The sequence below is a fragment of the Phyllobates terribilis genome, unplaced genomic scaffold (genome assembly GCF_046119375.1).
Source record: "Phyllobates terribilis strain yellow unplaced genomic scaffold, ASM4611937v1 Scaffold_12__6_contigs__length_324123572, whole genome shotgun sequence".
NCBI lineage: Eukaryota > Metazoa > Chordata > Amphibia > Anura > Dendrobatidae > Phyllobates > Phyllobates terribilis.
Window position 1 is genome coordinate 65,638,267 of NW_027362772.1, and position 20,615 is coordinate 65,658,881.

General features: G+C 42.0%; 1 protein-coding gene across 2 annotated transcripts in view; it reads right to left on the bottom strand.

Annotated features, from left to right (window-relative positions):
• LOC141172073 (cell adhesion molecule CEACAM1-like) overlaps window positions 1-20,615 on the bottom strand; it is a 100,445-nt gene that overhangs the window by 63,878 nt on the left and 15,952 nt on the right. For both annotated transcript variants that reach the window (XM_073655900.1, XM_073655899.1), the window contains exons 4-6: window positions 2,462-2,737; window positions 1,931-2,170; window positions 881-1,201 (exon numbers count right to left, since the gene is read on the bottom strand). In XM_073655900.1, the coding sequence (XP_073512001.1) occupies window positions 881-1,201; window positions 1,931-2,170; window positions 2,462-2,737 (837 nt within the window). The remainder of the gene's footprint in view (window positions 1-880; window positions 1,202-1,930; window positions 2,171-2,461; window positions 2,738-20,615) is intronic.

A 20,615-nucleotide genomic window follows, 5' to 3' on the forward strand; every position in this document is an offset into this window, starting at 1 on the left:
CAAAAGAGGAGCAGGAAGATAGGAGGTGGTTTGATGGGTTTCTGTTTTGGGCAGTGGATTACTGACTTAGCCATTGGAGCAGGGTCTGCAAATCAATTTGCTTCTCTATAGTAAGTAGACTTCATAAATGGTGGCCTTGGTGCTTAGACCCTCAACTGATTGATAAAATGAAGAAGCAGAAGCAATTTTCCCTTTGTCTTGTCCATATTTGAGCAGAAAGGCGAGCAAGTAATCTATGGATCCAATCATCACTTGATCTGATCTCCAAAGAGACCTGAGCAGAGACAAATATGGATGGATCACATTGATCAGCTAAGTGCTTCTGCCCCTTGCTTTAGTGAATGAGAGTCCCCCATTGATGAGATATTTTTTATAGGTTTCTTTGATTGGTTACGTGCCATCCTTTGACCTCCTGCGAGTCCCTTTGATTGCTTACACATTCTCATCAGCTCGTCTGTATAGACTGTGTCTGAACCTGCAGATTTTCTGGAACATCTCAGCTTTAGCCCCATCACTGTGCTAGGATCCCAGAGTTTGGATTTCCACCTCCAGTACATTAATAACCTGTCCACTATTGTTTAGGGTCTAATAACGCCTTTAATGTTTTTTCCCCAATTAAATATTGTATGCAAAAATCTGGTCTAACAATTTGCTTGCAGCACCAAGCCTGACCACATGGTGTGCTGTGAAATCAAAACTTAATGGTAAATAACATAGGAAAGTCCTACTATAGAATACTCCATCTGGTGGTAGGAATGTGTAGTGCACCTGGTAGAAATTTATAGTGCTCCATTTCATTTACGTTGGACTTATATTAATAATAATAACACAGAGCATTGGATGATAATTTGAATCCTGCAGAATACAGATATTTATGTACCTTCTTCCTTTACATTGAGAATGAATGTAAAGGAATTGCTTCCCATGGGATTCTCAGCTTTGCACATGTACTTTCCACTAAACTCCTCATTCATATCTAGTATGATCATATACGATGAGTAGACATTAGAGATAATGGTGATGTCTTTTGTGGTGAAGAGTTTGGATGGAGATGGGTCAAGGCGAACCCACGAGAACTCTGCAGGGAAGATCTGAGCGTCCTGAGCATCTCCGCTGTTTAGGGAAACTGATAGAACGACGCTGTTCCCCTTGTTGGCTGTTTTAACGCTGTTGTTGATGAATCCAGTAGACCGTGGTATATCTGAAAAAAAATTATATGAAATCAGAAATGAAGACTTTGTGGACTTCATTTTCATACATTGTAATTAGCCTTTCTGAACTTCCTATGATGTGAACTATTTAACCTTAATAGCCTTACAACTAGCATGATTGACAGCTCCTCAGCATCCCGCCTCCTATCAGTGATCATGGTTGATATTGACTTTTAGGATTGCTACTTCCGATAGGTGGCACAAAAGGTCCAGTCCTCTATGTCTCTGTAGAGGTAATTTACATATTTTAGTTCCTAAAGTATCATCACATGGCCTTTAAGTCTCATTACACTTGGCACATTCCACAAAGAGAAACGTTACCCTTTAGACCTCCATTACAGGTCTCTCATCCAGCCAAATTAGATCTCCTATTTTGCACTAATGAAGAGCAAACACCCTGAAACACGTGTCTGCAAATGGAGTTTCTGGTTGGACTTCTTATCCTAAGTCATGTAGCAAGGCTCGATAATGGGTTGATATTGACTTTTATGGTTGCTACTTCCAATAGGTGGCACTAGAGCTCCTGCCCTTCTCTTCTCTGAAGAAGCTTTATGCATAGTTCATGAGACGCTTCTCTATGGCTCGTAGAGAAGTCTCAAGCGATGGACTCTCTCTATAATGTCCAAAAGCTTTTTTGGGGCATATGGACAAGTATCACCCTAATTGAGCAACATGTTTCAGAAATGTTAATGAATTGCATAGTCTTCCTAACTTCTTACCAATTGATAGTGAGCACGTTTCACTTGATCCAACATGGCTTCCACTGCAAGACAGCGGAGCGCCAAGGTAAAACTGGTTGGTTGGAACAACTGTAGTGCTAGTATCAGTCCCATTTCGAATAATATTTTCATACATTAGGTGTACAACGGCTGGTGGGTATCCTCCATGCCATAAACAGTAAACCTGGACACTTTCATCTAAACGTTCTGCTCCACACTCAATGTTTCCTTCTGGAGACCCTGTTGATAAAAACGTTCATGTTAGAAGGGTCCTACAGTTTTAAAAAAAAAATCAGTTTTCTCGTCTATGCAACACTTTACCCCCAAAGCCAAACACTGGTGACCTCAATGGTGTCAATACTTGGCTGCAGTAGTCACATCTGGTTGATGGATCACTGCTTGAGCCCGGGCAACAGAGACCAGTGGTGGACAAGGAAGGCTTGCTTTAAACTATAGATTGGAATCCCTCCCGACATATAGTATACGATGAACGGTGGACAATTCTTTTATGTGATGTGACGGTGTACTCACATGTTAGATTTAGGGGGTTACTTAGTTGACTGTTCAGGTAGTTGGAGACTCGGCAAGTGAATGCTCCCTGATCGCTCCTCGTCACCGGACTGATGACAAGAGTTGAGTTACCGTTAGTCAGGTTATATCGGGGGGTTTGAGGCAATGGTAACCCCATCAGTGTCCAGTCGTAATTGACTTCTGTACCATAGGAAGAACAATCGAGAGAGACTGCCTCCTTCTCTGCAATGACCGGACCGGAGGAATTACTGCGTAGGGTCACTCCAGACACATGGACTGCAAATCAGAGCATGAGACAAAGGAATGAAAATGAATCTGTGGACATCAATAAGGCATTTTGTTATTGCACCAATGAACCTAAAATATCAAAATTAGGCAATTTTGCAAATAGCCTTAATTAAAGAATTTCCTGCTGTTTTTATACCACATGTGACACTTATGCATCCAAAGGTAAAAACTACTGACTTCTTTTCAATCTATGTTATAAATACAATATAGATCAAGCTGAAAAAAATTTGTTAGGATATCTACAACTGTATTGGGGTTTCGTCATAGGAGATTGTAAGAGATTAAAGATTTTTTTTATAGAAATTATCTACAGTACATATAGTGGTTTACTTATCCAGGGGGGGGGCTGGAGTCGGGCAGTCACTGTGTACATACATTACATTACTGATCCTGTACTGATCCTGAATTACATCCTGTATTATACTCCAGAGCTGCACTCACTATTCTGCTGGTGCAGTCACTGTGTACATACATTACATTACTGATCCTGAGTTACCTCCTGTATTATACTCCAGAGCTGCACTCACTATTCTGCTGGTGCAGTCACTGTGTACATACATTACATTACTGATCCTGAGTTACATCCTGTATTATACCCCAGAGCTGCACTCACTATTCTGCTGGTGCAGTCACTGTGTACATACATTACATTACTGATCCTGTACTGATCCTGAGTTACATCCTGTATTATACTCCAGAGCTGCACTCACTATTCTGCTGGTGTAGTCACTGTGTACATACATTACATTACTGATCCTGAGTTACATCCTGTATTATACCCCAGAGCTGCACTCACTATTATGATGGTGCAGTCACTGTGTACATACATTACATTACTGATCCTGAGTTACATCCTGTATTATACTCCAGAGCTGCACTCAATATTCTGTTGGCGCAGTCACTGTGTACAAACATTACATTACTGATCCTGAGTTACATCCTGTATTATACTCCAGAGCTGCACTCACTGTTCTGCTGGTGTAGTCACTGTGTACATACATTACATTACTGATCCAGTACTGATCCTGAGTTACATCCTGTATTATACCCCAGAGCTGCACTCACTATTATGATGGAGCAGTCACTGTGTACATACATTACATTACTGATCCTGAGTTACATCCTGTATTATACCCCAGAGCTGCACTCACTATTCTGCTGGTGCAGTCACTGTGTACATACATTACATTACTGATCCTGTACTGATCCTGAGTTACATCCTGTATTATACTCTGGAGCTGCACTCACTATTCTGCTGGTGTAGTCACTGTATACATACATTACATTAATGATTCTGAGTTACATCCTGTATTATACTCCAGAGCTGCACTCACTATTCTGCTGGTGCAGTCACTGTGTACATACATTACATTACTGATCCTGAGTTACCTCCTGTATTATACTCCAGAGCTGCACTCACTATTCTGCTGGTGCAGTCACTGTGTACATACATTACATTACTGATCCTGAGTTACCTCCTGTATTATACTCCAGAGCTGCACTCACTATTCTGCTGGTGCAGTCACTGTGTACATACATTACATTACTGATCCTGAGTTACATCCTGTATTATACTCCAGAGCTGCACTCACTATTCTGCTGGTGCAGTCACTGTGTACATACATTATATTACTGATCCTGTACTGATCCTGAGTTACATTCTGTATTATACTCCAGAGCTGCACTCACTATTCTGCTGGTGGAGTCACTGTGTACATACATTACTGATCCTATACTGACCTGAGTTACATCTTGTATTATACTCCAGAGCTGCACTCACTATTCTGCTGGTGCAGTCACTGTGTATATACATTACATTACTGATCCTGAGTCATCCTGTATTATACTCCAGAGCTGCACTCACTATTCTGCTGGTGCAGTCACTGTGTACATACATTACATTACTGATCCTGTACTGATCCTGAGTTACATCCTGTATTATACTCCAGAGCTGCACTCACTATTCTGCTGGTGGAGTCACTGTGTACATACATTACATTACTGATCCTGTACTGATCCTGAGTTACCTCCTGTATTATACTCCAGAGCTGCACTCACTATTCTGCTGGTGCAGTCACTGTGTACATACATTACATTACTGATCCTGAGTTACATCCTGTATTATACCCCAGAGCTGCACTCACTATTCTGCTGGTGCAGTCACTGGGTGCATACATTACATTACTAATCCTGTACTGATCCTGAGTTACATCCTGTATTATACTCCAGAGCTGCACACACTATTCTGCTGGTGCAGTCACTGGGTACATACATTACATTACTGATCCTGTACTGATCCTGAGTTACATCCTGTATTATACTACAGAGCTGCACTCAGTATTCTGCTGGTGCAGTCACTGTGTACATACATTACATTACTGATCCTGTACTGATCCTGAGTTACCTCCTGTATTATACTCCAGAGCTGCACTCATTATTCTGCTGGTGCAGTCACTGTGTACATAGTTTACATTACTGATCCTGTACTGATCCTGAGTTACATCCTGTATTATACTCCAGAGCTGCACTCACTATTCTGCTGGTGCAGTCACTGTGTACATACTTTACTTTACTGATCCTGTACTGATCCTGAGTTACATCCTGTATTATACTCTAGAGCTGCACTCACTATTCTGCTGGTACAGTCACTGTGTACATACATTACATTACTGATCGTGTACTGATCCTGAGTTACATCCTGTATTATACTCCAGAGCTGCACTCACTATTCTGCTGGTGCAGTCACTGTGTACATACATTACATTACTGATCCTGAGTTACATCCTGTATTATACTCCAGAGCTGTGCTCACTATTCTGCTGGTGGAATCACTGTGTACATACATTACATTACTGATCCTGAGTAACATCCTGTGTTACATCCTGTATTATATTCCAGAGCTGCACTCACTATTCTGCTGGTGCAGTCCCTGTGTACATACATTACATTACTGATCCTGTACTGATCCTGAGTTACATCCTGTATTATACTCCGGAGCTGCACTGACTATTCTGCTGGTGCAGTCACTGTGTACATACATTACATTACTGATCCTGAGTTACATCCTGTATTATACTCCAGAGCTGCACTCACTATTCTGCTGGTGCAGTCACTGTGTACATACATTACATTACTGATCCTGTACTGATCCTGAGCTACATCCTGTATTATACTCCAGAGCTGCACTCACTATTCTGCTGGTGCAGTCACTGTGTACATACATTACATTACTGATCCTGAGTTACATCCTGTATTATACTCCAGAGCTGCACTCACTATTCTGCTGGTGCAGTCACTGTGTACATACATTACATTACTGATCCTGTACTGATCCTGAGTTACATCCTGTATTATACTCCTGAGCTGCACTCACTATTCTGCTGGTGCAGTCACTGTGTACATACATTACATTACTGATCCTGAGTTACATCCTGTATTATACCCCAGAGCTGCACTCACTATTCTGCTGGTGCAGTCACTATGTACATACATTACATTACTGATCCTGAGTTACATCCTGTATTATACCCCAGAGCTGCACTCACTATTCTGCTTGTGCAGTTACTGTGTACATACATTACATTACTGATCCTGTACTGATCCTGAGTTACATCCTGTATTATACTCCGGAGCTGCACTGACTATTCTGCTGGTGCAGTCACTGTGTACATACATTACATTACTGATCCTGTACTGATCCTGAGTTACATCCTGTATTATACCCCAGAGCTGCACTCACTATTCTGCTGGTGCAGTCACTGTATACATACATTACATTACTGATCCTGTACTGATCCTGAGTTACCTCCTGTATTATACTCCAGAGCTGTACTCACTATTCTGCTGGTGCAGTCACTGTGTACACACATTACATTACTGATCCTGTACTGATCCTGAGTTACATCCTGTATTATACCCCAGAGCTGCACTCGCTATTCTGCTGGTGAAGTCACTGTGTACATACATTACATTACTGATCCTGAGTTACATCCTGTATTATACTCCAGAGCTGCACTCACTATTCTGCTGGTGCAGTCACTGTGTACATACATTACATTACTGATCCTGTACTGATCCTGAGTTACATCCTGTATTATACCCCAGAGCTGCACTCACTATTCTGCTGGTGCAGTCACTGTATACATACATTACATTACTGATCCTGTACTGATCCTGAGTTACCTCCTGTATTATACTCCAGAGCTGTACTCACTATTCTGCTGGTGCAGTCACTGTGTACATACATTACATTACTGATCCTGTACTGATCCTGAGTTACATCCTGTATTATACCCCAGAGCTGCACTCGCTATTCTGCTGGTGGAGTCACTGTGTACATACATTACATTACTGATCCTGAGTTACATCCTGTATTATACTCCAGAGCTGCACTCACTATTCTGCTGGTGCAGTCACTGTGTACATACATTACATTACTGATCCTGTACTGATCCTGAGTTACCTCCTGTATTATACTCCAGAGCTGCACTCATGATTCTGCTGGTGCAGTCACTGTGTACATACTTTACATTACTGATACTGTACTGATCCTGAGTTACATCCTGTATTATACTCCAGAGCTGCACTCACTATTCTGCTGGTGCAGTCACTGTGTACATACTTTACTTTACTGATCCTGTATTGATCCTGAGTTACATCCTGTATTATACTCCAGAGCTGCACTCACTATTCTGCTGGTGCAGTCACTGTGTAAATACATTACATTACTGATCGTGTACTGATCCTGAGTTACATCCTGTATTATACTCCAGAGCTGCACTCACTATTCTGCTGGTGCAGTCACTGTGTACATACATTACATTACTGATCCTGAGTTACATCCTGTATTATACTCCAGAGCTGTGCTCACTATTCTGCTGGTGGAATCACTGTGTACATACATTACATTACTGATCCTGAGTTACATCCTGTGTTACATCCTGTATTATACTCCAGAGCTGCACTCACTATTCTGCTGGTGCAGTCCCTGTGTACATACATTACATTACTGATCCTGTACTGATCCTGAGTTACATCCTGTATTATACTCCGGAGCTGCACTGACTATTCTGCTGGTGCAGTCACTGTGTACATACATTACATTACTGATCCTGAGTTACATCCTGTATTATACTCCAGAGCTGCACTCACTATTCTGCTGGTTCAGTCACTGTGTACATACATTACATTACTGATCCTGTACTGATCCTGAGCTACATCCTGTATTATACTCCAGAGCTGCACTCACTATTCTGCTGGTGCAGTCACTGTGTACATACATTACATTACTGATCCTGAGTTACATCCTGTATTATACTCAAGAGCTGCACTCACTATTCTGCTGGTGCAGTGACTGTGTACATACATTACATTACTGATCCTGTACTGATCCTGAGTTACATCCTGTATTATACTCCTGAGCTGCACTCACTATTCTGCTGGTGCAGTCACTGTGTACATACATTACATTACTGATCCTGAGTTACATTCTGTATTATACCCCAGAGCTGCACTCACTATTCTGCTGGTGCAGTCACTGTGTACATACATTACATTACTAATCCTGAGTTACATCCTGTATTATACCCCAGAGCTGCACTCACTATTCTGCTGGTGTAGTCACTGTGTACATACATTACATTACTGATCCTGTACTGATCCTGAGTTACATCCTGTATTATACTCCAGAGCTGCACTGACTATTCTGCTGGTGCAGTCACTGTGTACATACATTACATTACTGATCCTGTACTGATCCTGAGTTACATCCTGTATTATACTCCAGAGCTGCAGTCACTATTCTGCTGGTGCAGTCACTGTGTACATACATTACATTACTGATCCTGAGTTACATTCTGTATTATACCCCAGAGCTGCACTCACTATTCTGCTGGTGCAGTCACTGTGTACATACATTACATTACTGATCCTGTACTGATCCTGAGTTACCTCCTGTATTATACTCCAGAGCAGCACTCACTATTCTGCTGGTGCAGTCACTGTGTACATACATTACATTACTGATCCTGAGTTACATCCTGTATTATACCCCAGAGCTGCACTCACTATTCTGCTGGTGCAGTCACTGTGTACATACATTACATTACTGATCCTGTACTGATCCTGAGTTACATCCTGTATTATACTCCAGAGCTGCACTCACTATTCTGCTGGTGTAGTCACTGTGTACATACATTACATTACTGATCCTGAGTTACATCCTGTATTATACTCCAGAGCTGCACTCACTGTTCTGCTGGTGTAGTCACTGTGTACATACATTACATTACTGATCCTGTACTGATCCTGAGTTACATCCTGTATTATACTCCAGAGCTGCACTCACTATTCTGCTGGTGTAGTCACTGTGTACATACATTACATTACTGATCCTGAGTTACATCCTGTATTATACCCCAGAGCTGCACTCACTATTATGATGGTGCAGTCACTGTGTACATACATTACATTACTGATCCTGAGTTACATCCTGTATTATACTCCAGAGCTGCACTCAATATTCTGTTGGCGCAGTCACTGTGTACAAACATTACATTACTGATCCTGAGTTACATCCTGTATTATACTCCAGAGCTGCACTCACTGTTCTGCTGGTGTAGTCACTGTGTACATACATTACATTACTGATCCAGTACTGATCCTGAGTTACATCCTGTATTATACCCCAGAGCTGCACTCACTATGATGATGGAGCAGTCACTGTGTACATACATTACATTACTGATCCTGAGTTACATCCTGTATTATACCCCAGAGCTGCACTCACTATTCTGCTGGTGCAGTCACTGTGTACATACATTACATTACTGATCCTGTACTGATCCTGAGTTACATCCTGTATTATACTCCGGAGCTGCACTCACTATTCTGCTGGTGTAGTCACTGTATACATACATTACATTACTGATCCTGAGTTACATCCTGTATTATACTCCAGAGCTGCACTCACTATTCTGCTGGTGCAGTCACTGTGTACATACATTACATTACTGATCCTGAGTTACCTCCTGTATTATACTCCAGAGCTGCACTCACTATTCTGCTGGTGCAGTCACTGTGTACATACATTACATTACTGATCCTGAGTTACCTCCTGTATTATACTCCAGAGCTGCACTCACTATTCTGCTGGTGCAGTCACTGTGTACATACATTACATTACTGATCCTGAGTTACATCCTGTATTATACTCCAGAGCTGCACTCACTATTCTGCTGGTGCAGTCACTGTGTACATACATTACATTACTGATCCTGTACTGATCCTGAGTTACATTCTGTATTATACTCCAGAGCTGAACTCACTATTCTGCTGGTGGAGTCACTGTGTACATACATTACTGATCCTATACTGATCCTGAGTTACATCTTGTATTATACTCCAGAGCTGCACTCACTATTCTGCTGGTGCAGTCACTGTGTACATACATTACATTACTGATCCTGAGTTACATCCTGTATTATACTCCAGAGCTGCACTCACTATTCTGCTGGTGCAGTCACTGTGTACATACAGTCATGGCCAAAAGTATTGAGAATGAGACAAATAGTAATTTTTCCAAAGTTTACTGCTTCATTTTTTGTAATGGCAATTTGCATATACTCCTGAATGTCAAAGAGTGATCAGCTTAACAGCAATTACTGTACTTGCAAAGTCAATATTTGCCCAGAAAATGAACTTTAACCCCCAAAACACATTTCAACATCATTGCAGTCCTGCCTTAAAAGGAGCAGCTAACATCGTTTTAGTGATTGATCCATTAACACTGGTGTGGGTGTTGATGAGGACAGGGCTGGCGATCAATCAGTCATGATTAAGTAAGAATGACATCACTGGACACTTTAAAAGTAGGCTGGTTCTTGGTATCATTGTTTCTCTTCAGTTAACCATGGTTATCTCTAAAGAAACACGTGCAGCCATCATTGCACTGCACAAAAATGGCCTAACAGGGAAGAGTATCGCAGCTACAAAGATTGCACCTCAGTCAACAATCTATCGCATCATCAAGAACTTCAAGGAGAGAGCTTCCATTGTTGTCAAAAAGGCTCCATGGCGCCCAAGAAAGACCAGCAAGCGCCAGGACCGTATCTTAAAACTGTTTCAGCTGCGGGATCGGACTACCAGCAGTGCCGAGCTTGCTCAGGAATGGCAGCAGGCTGGTGTGAGTGCTTCTGCACGCACTGTGAGGCGGAGACTCTTTGAGCAAGGGCTGGATTCAAGGAGGGCAGCAAAGAAGCCACTTCTCTCCAGAAAAAAACATCAGGGACCGACTGATATTCTGCAAAAGGTACAGGGAGTGGACTGCTGAGGACTGGGGCAAAATCATTTTCTCTGATGAATCCCCTTTTCGATTGTTTGGGACATCTGGAAAACAGCTTATTCGGAGAAGAAGAGGTGAGCGCTACCACCAGTCTTGTCTCATGCCAACTGTAAAGCATCCTGAAACCATTCATGTGTGGGGTTGCTTCTCAGCCAAGGGAATGGGCTCACTCACAGTCTTGGCTAAAAACACAGCCATGAATAAAGAATGGTACCAGAATGTCCTCCAAGAGCAACTTCTCCCAACCGTCCAAGAGCAGTTTGGCGCCCAACAATGCCTTTTCCAGCATGATGGAGCACCTTGCCATAAAGCAAAGGTGATAACTAAATGGCTCATGGAACAAAACATAGAGATTTTGGGTCCATGGCCTGGAAACTCCCCAGATCTTAATCCCATTGAGAACTTGTGGTCAATCATCAAGAGACGGGTGGACAAACAAAAACCAACAAATTCTGGCAAAATGCAAGCATTGATTATGCAAGAATGGACTGCTATCAGTCAGGATTTGGTCCAAAAGTTGATTGAGAGCATGCCAGGGAGAATTAGAGAGGTCTTGAAGAAGAAGGGGCAACACTGCAAATATTGACTTGCTGCATTAACTCATTCTAACTGTCAATATAACCTATTGGTACTCATAATATGATTGCAATTATATTTCTGTATGTGATATAAACATCAGATAAACACTAATAAAAACCAGAGGCCAGAAGATCATGTGAAAATATAATTTTGATGTCATTCTCAATACTTTTGGCCATGACTGTACATTACATTACTGATCCTGTACTGATCCTGAGTTACATCCTGTATCATACTCCAGAGCTGCACTCGCTATTCTGCTGGTGGAGTCACTGTGTACATACATTACATTACTGATCCTGTACTGATCCTGAGTTACCTCCTGTATTATACTCCAGAGCTGCACTCACTATTCTGCTGGTGCAGTCACTGTGTACATACATTACATTACTGATCCTGAGTTACATCCTGTATTATACCCCAGAGCTGCACTCACTATTCTGCTGGTGCAGTCACTGGGTGCATACATTACATTACTAATCCTGTACTGATCCGGAGTTACATCCTGTATTATACTCCAGAGCTGCACACACTATTCTGCTGGTGCAGTCACTGGGTACATACATTACATTACTGATCCTGTACTGATCCTGAGTTACATCCTGTATTATACTACAGAGCTGCACTCAGTATTCTGCTGGTGCAGTCACTGTGTACATACATTACATTACTGATCCTGTACTGATCCTGAGTTACCTCCTGTATTATACTGCAGAGCTGCACTCATTATTCTGCTGGTGCAGTCACTGTGTACATAGTTTACATTACTGATCCTGTACTGATCCTGAGTTACATCCTGTATTATACTCCAGAGCTGCACTCACTATTCTGCTGGTGCAGTCACTGTGTACATACTTTACTTTACTGATCCTGTACTGATCCTGAGTTACATCCTGTATTATACTCCAGAGCTGCACTCACTATTCTGCTGGTGCAGTCACTGTGTACATACATTACATTACTGATCGTGTACTGATCCTGAGTTACATCCTGTATTATACTCCAGAGCTGCACTCACTATTCTGCTGGTGCAGTCACTGTGTACATACATTACATTACTGATCCTGAGTTACATCCTGTATTATACTCCAGAGCTGTGCTCACTATTCTGCTGGTGGAATCACTGTGTACATACATTACATTACTGATCCTGAGTTACATCCTGTGTTACATCCTGTATTATATTCCAGAGCTGCACTCACTATTCTGCTGGTGCAGTCCCTGTGTACATACATTACATTACTGATCCTGTACTGATCCTGAGTTACATCCTGTATTATACTCCGGAGCTGCACTGACTATTCTGCTGGTGCAGTCACTGTGTACATACATTACATTACTGATCCTGAGTTACATCCTGTAATATACTCCAGAGCTGCACTCACTATTCTGCTGGTGCAGTCACTGTGTATATACATTACATTACTGATCCTGTACTGATCCTGAGCTACATCCTGTATTATACTCCAGAGCTGCACTCACTATTCTGCTGGTGCAGTCACTGTGTACATACATTACATTACTGATCCTGAGTTACATCCTGTATTATACTCCAGAGCTGCACTCACTATTCTGTTGGTGCAGTCACTGTGTACATACATTACATTACTGATCCTGTACTGATCCTGAGTTACATCCTGTATTATACTCCTGAGCTGCACTCACTATTCTGCTGGTGCAGTCACTGTGTACATACATTACATTACTGATCCTGAGTTACATCCTGTATTATACCCCAGAGCTGCACTCACTATTCTGCTGGTGCAGTCACTATGTACATACATTACATTACTGATCCTGAGTTACATCCTGTATTATACCCCAGAGCTGCACTCACTATTCTGCTGGTGCAGTTACTGTGTACATACATTACATTACTGATCCTGAGTTACATCCTGTATTATACCCCAGAGCTGCACTCACTATTCTGCTGGTGCAGTCACTGTATACATACATTACATTACTGATCCTGTACTGATCCTGAGTTACCTCCTGTATTATACTCCAGAGCTGTACTCACTATTCTGCTGGTGCAGTCACTGTGTACATACATTACATTACTGATCCTGTACTGATCCTGAGTTACATCCTGTATTATACCCCAGAGCTGCACTCGCTATTCTGCTGGTGGAGTCACTGTGTACATACATTACATTACTGATCCTGAGTTACATCCTGTATTATACTCCAGAGCTGCACTCACTATTCTGCTGGTGCAGTCACTGTGTACATACATTACATTACTGATCCTGTACTGATCCTGAGTTACCTCCTGTATTATACTCCAGAGCTGCACTCATTATTCTGCTGGTGCAGTCACTGTGTACATACTTTACATTACTGATACTGTACTGATCCTGAGTTACATCCTGTATTATACTCCAGAGCTGCACTCACTATTCTGCTGGTGCAGTCACTGTGTACATACTTTACTTTACTGATCCTGTACTGATCCTGAGTTACATCCTGTATTATACTCCAGAGCTGCACTCACTATTCTGTTGGTGCAGTCACTGTGTAAATACATTACATTACTGATCGTGTACTGATCCTGAGTTACATCCTGTATTATACTCCAGAGCTGCACTCACTATTCTGCTGGTGCAGTCACTGTGTACATACATTACATTACTGATCCTGAGTTACATCCTGTATTATACTCCAGAGCTGTGCTCACTATTCTGCTGGTGGAATCACTGTGTACATACATTACATTACTGATCCTGAGTTACATCCTGTGTTACATCCTGTATTATACTCCAGAGCTGCACTCACTATTCTGCTGGTGCAGTCCCTGTGGACATACATTACATTACTGATCCTGTACTGATCCTGAGTTACATCCTGTATTATACTCCGGAGCTGCACTGACTATTCTGCTGGTGCAGTCACTGTGTACATACATTACATTACTGATCCTGAGTTACATCCTGTATTATACACCAGAGCTGCACTCACTATTCTGCTGGTGCAGTCACTGTGTACATACATTACATTACTGATCCTGTACTGATCCTGAGCTACATACTGTATTATACTCCAGAGCTGCACTCACTATTCTGCTGGTGCAGTCACTGTGTACATACATTACATTACTGATCCTGAGTTACATCCTGTATTATACTCAAGAGCTGCACTCACTATTCTGCTGGTGCAGTCACTGTGTACATACATTACATTACTGATCCTGTACTGATCCTGAGTTACATCCTGTATTATACTCCTGAGCTGCACTCACTATTCTGCTGGTGCAGTCACTGTGTACATACATTACATTACTGATCCTGAGTTACATCCTGTATTATACCCCAGAGCTGCACTCACTATTCTGCTGGTGCAGTCACTATGTACATACATTACATTACTGATCCTGAGTTACATCCTGTATTATACCCCAGAGCTGCACTCACTATTCTGCTGGTGCAGTCACTGTGTACATACATTACATTACTGATCCTGAGTTACATCCTGTATTATACCCCAGAGCTGCACTCACTATTCTGCTGGTGCAGTCACTATGTACATACATTACATTACTGATCCTGAGTTACATCCTGTATTATACCCCAGAGCTGCACTCACTATTCTGCTTGTGCAGTCACTATGTACATACATTACATTACTGATCCTGAGTTACATCCTGTATTATACCCCAGAGCTGCACTCACTATTCTGCTGGTGCAGTCACTGTATACATACATTACATTACTGATCCTGTACTGATCCTGAGTTACCTCCTGTATTACACTCCAGAGCTGTACTCACTATTCTGCTGGTGCAGTCACTGTGTACATACATTACATTACTGATCCTGTACTGATCCTGAGTTACATCCTGTATTATACCCCAGAGCTGCACTCGCTATTCTGCTGGTGGAGTCACTGTGTACATACATTACATTACTGATCCTGAGTTACATCCTGTATTATACTCCAGAGCTGCACTCACTATTCTTCTGGTGCAGTCACTGTGTACATACATTACATTACTGATCGTGTACTGATCCTGAGTTACATCCTGTATTATACTCCAGAGCTGCACTCACTATTCTGCTGGTGCAGTCACTGTGTACATACATTACATTACTGATCCTGAGTTACATCCTGTATTATACTCCAGAGCTGTGCTCACTATTCTGCTGGTGGAATCACTGTGTACATACATTACATTACGGATCCTGAGTTACATCCTGTGTTACATCCTGTATTATACTCCAGAGCTGCACTCACTATTCTGCTGGTGCAGTCCCTGTGTACATACATTACATTACTGATCCTGTACTGATCCTGAGTTACATCCTGTATTATACTCCGGAGCTGCACTGACTATTCTGCTGGTGCAGTCACTGTTTACATACATTACATTACTGATCCTGAGTTACATCCTGTATTATACTCCAGAGCTGCACTCACTATTCTGCTGGTGCAGTCACTGTGTACATACATTACATTACTGATCCTGTACTGATCCTGAGCTACATCCTGTATTATACTCCAGAGCTGCACTCATTATTCTGCTGGTGCAGTCACTGTGTACATACATTACATTACTGATCCTGAGTTACATCCTGTATTATACTCCAGAGCTGCACTCACTATTCTGCTGGTGCAGTCACTGTGTACATACATTACATTACTGATCCTGTACTGATCCTGAGTTACATCCTGTATTATACTCCTGAGCTGCACTCACTATTCTGCTGGTGCAGTCACTGTGTACATACATTACATTACTGATCCTGAGTTACATCCTGTATTATACCCCAGAGCTGCACTCACTATTCTGCTGGTGCAGTCACTATGTACATACATTACATTACTGATCCTGAGTTACATCCTGTATTATACCCCAGAGCTGCACTCACTATTCTGCTGGTGCAGTCACTGTGTACATACATTACATTACTGATCCTGAGTTACATCCTGTATTATACCCCAGAGCTGCACTCACTATTCTGCTGGTGCAGTCACTATGTACATACATTACATTACTGATCCTGAGTTACATCCTGTATTATACCCCAGAGCTGCACTCACTATTCTGCTGGTGCAGTCACTGTGTACATACATTACATTACTGATCCTGAGTTACATCCTGTATTATACTCCAGAGCTGCACTCACTATTCTGCTGGTGCAGTCACTCTATACATACATTACATTACTGATCCTGTACTGATCCTGAGTTACATCCTGTATTATACTCCAGAGCTGTACTCACTATTCTGCTGGTGCAGTCACTGTGTACATACATTACATTACTGATCCTGTACTGATCCTGAGTTACATCCTGTATTATACTCCTGAGCTGCACTCACTATTCTGCTGGTGCAGTCACTGTGTACATACATTACATTACTGATCCTGAGTTACATCCTGTATTATACCCCAGAGCTGCACTCACTATTCTGCTGGTGCAGTCACTATGTACATACATTACATTACTGATCCTGAGTTACATCCTGTATTATACCCCAGAGCTGCACTCACTATTCTGCTGGTGCAGTTACTGTGTACATACATTACATTACTGATCCTGAGTTACATCCTGTATTATACCCCAGAGCTGCACTCACTATTCTGCTGGTGCAGTCACTGTATACATACATTACATTACTGATCCTGTACTGATCCTGAGTTACCTCCTGTATTATACTCCAGAGCTGTACTCACTATTCTGCTGGTGCAGTCACTGTGTACATACTTTACATTACTGATCCTGTACTGATCCTGAGTTACATCCTGTATTATACCCCAGAGCTGCACTCGCTATTCTGCTGGTGGAGTCACTGTGTACATACATTACATTACTGATCCTGAGTTACATCCTGTATTATACTCCAGAGCTGCACTCACTATTCTGCTGGTGCAGTCACTGTGTACATACATTACATTACTGATCCTGTACTGATCCTGAGTTACCTCCTGTATTATACTCCAGAGCTGCACTCATTATTCTGCTGGTGCAGTCACTGTGTACATACTTTACATTACTGATACTGTACTGATCCTGAGTTACATCCTGTATTATACTCCAGAGCTGCACTCACTATTCTGCTGGTGCAGTCACTGTGTACATACTTTACTTTACTGATCCTGTACTGATCCTGAGTTACATCCTGTATTATACTCCAGAGCTGCACTCACTATTCTGCTGGTGCAGTCACTGTGTAAATACATTACATTACTGATCGTGTACTGATCCTGAGTTACATCCTGTATTATACTCCAGAGCTGCACTCACTATTCTGCTGGTGCAGTCACTGTGTACATACATTACATTACTGATCCTGAGTTACATCCTGTATTATACTCCAGAGCTGTGCTCACTATTCTGCTGGTGGAATCACTGTGTACATACATTACATTACTGATCCTGAGTTACATCCTGTGTTACATCCTGTATTATACTCCAGAGCTGCACTCACTATTCTGCTGGTGCAGTCCCTGTGTACATACATTACATTACCGATCCTGTACTGATCCTGAGTTACATCCTGTATTATACTCCGGAGCTGCACTGACTATTCTGCTGGTGCAGTCACTGTGTACATACATTACATTACTGATCCTGAGTTACATCCTGTATTATACTCCAGAGCTGCACTCACTATTCTGCTGGTGCAGTCACTGTGTACATACATTACATTACTGATCCTGTACTGATCCTGAGCTATATCCTGTATTATACTCCAGAGCTGCACTCACTATTCTGCTGGTGCAGTCACTGTGTACATACATTACATTACTGATCCTGAGTTACATCCTGTATTATACTCAAGATCTGCACTCACTATTCTGCTGGTGCAGTCACTGTGTACATACATTACATTACTGATCCTGTACTGATCCTGAGTTACATCCTGTATTATACTCCTGAGCTGCACTCACTATTCTGCTGGTGCAGTCACTGTGTACATACATTACATTACTGATCCTGAGTTACATCCTGTATTATACCCCAGAGCTGCACTCACTATTCTGCTGGTGCAGTCACTATGTACATACATTACATTACTGATCCTGAGTTACATCCTGTAGTATACCCCAGAGCTGCACTCACTATTCTGCTGCTGCAGTCACTGTGTACATACATTACATTACTGATCCTGAGTTACATCCTGTATTATACCCCAGAGCTGCACTCACTATTCTGCTGGTGCAGTCACTATGTACATACATTACATTACTGATCCTGAGTTACATCCTGTATTATACCCCAGAGCTGCACTCACTATTCTGCTGGTGCAGTCACTATGTACATACATTACATTACTGATCCTGAGTTACATCCTGTATTATACCCCAGAGCTGCACTCACTATTCTGCTGGTGCAGTCACTGTATACATACATTACATTACTGATCCTGTACTGATCCTGAGTTACCTCCTGTATTATACTCCAGAGCTGTACTCACTATTCTGCTGGTGCAGTCACTGTGTACATACATTACATTACTGATCCTGTACTGATCCTGAGTTACATCCTGTATTATACCCCAGAGCTGCACTCGCTATTCTGCTGGTGGAGTCACTGTGTACATACATTACATTACTGATCCTGAGTTACATCCTGTATTATACTCCAGAGCTGCACTCACTATTCTGCTGGTGCAGTCACTGTGTACATACATTACATTACTGATCGTGTACTGATCCTGAGTTACATCCTGTATTATACTCCAGAGCTGCACTCACTATTCTGCTGGTGCAGTCACTGTGTACATACATTACATTACTGATCCTGAGTTACATCCTGTATTATACTCCAGAGCTGTGCTCACTATTCTGCTGGTGGAATCACTGTGTACATACATTACATTACTGATCCTGAGTTACATCCTGTGTTACATCCTGTATTATACTCCAGAGCTGCACTCACTATTCTGCTGGTGCAGTCCCTGTGTACATACATTACATTACTGATCCTGTACTGATCCTGAGTTACATCCTGTATTATACTCCGGAGCTGCACTGACTATTCTGCTGGTGCAGTCACTGTTTACATACATTACATTACTGATCCTGAGTTACATCCTGTATTATACTCCAGAGCTGCACTCACTATTCTGCTGGTGCAGTCACTGTGTACATACATTACATTACTGATCCTGTACTGATCCTGAGCTACATCCTCTATTATACTCCAGAGCTGCACTCACTATTCTGCTGGTGCAGTCACTGTGTACATACATTACATTACTGATCCTGAGTTACATCCTGTATTATACTCCAGAGCTGCACTCACTATTCTGCTGGTGCAGTCACTGTGTACATACATTACATTACTGATCCTGTACTGATCCTGAGTTACATCCTGTATTATACTCCTGAGCTGCACTCACTATTCTGCTGGTGCAGTCACTGTGTACATACATTACATTACTGATCCTGAGTTACATCCTGTATTATACCCCAGAGCTGCACTCACTATTCTGCTGGTGCAGTCACTATGTACATACATTACATTACTGATCCTGAGTTACATCCTGTATTATACCCCAGAGCTGCACTCACTATTCTGCTGGTGCAGTCACTGTGTACATACATTACATTACTGATCCTGAGTTACATCCTGTATTATACCCCAGAGCTGCACTCACTATTCTGCTGGTGCAGTCACTATGTACATACATTACATTACTGATCCTGAGTTACATCCTGTATTATACCCCAGAGCTGCACTCACTATTCTGCTGGTGCAGTCACTGTGTACATACATTACATTACTGATCCTGAGTTACATCCTGTATTATACTCCAGAGCTGCACTCACTATTCTGCTGGTGCAGTCACTGTATACATACATTACATTACTGATCCTGTACTGATCCTGAGTTACATCCTGTATTATACTCCAGAGCTGTACTCACTATTCTGCTGGTGCAGTCACTGTGTACATACATTACATTGCTGATCCTGTACTGATCCTGAGTTACATCCTGTATT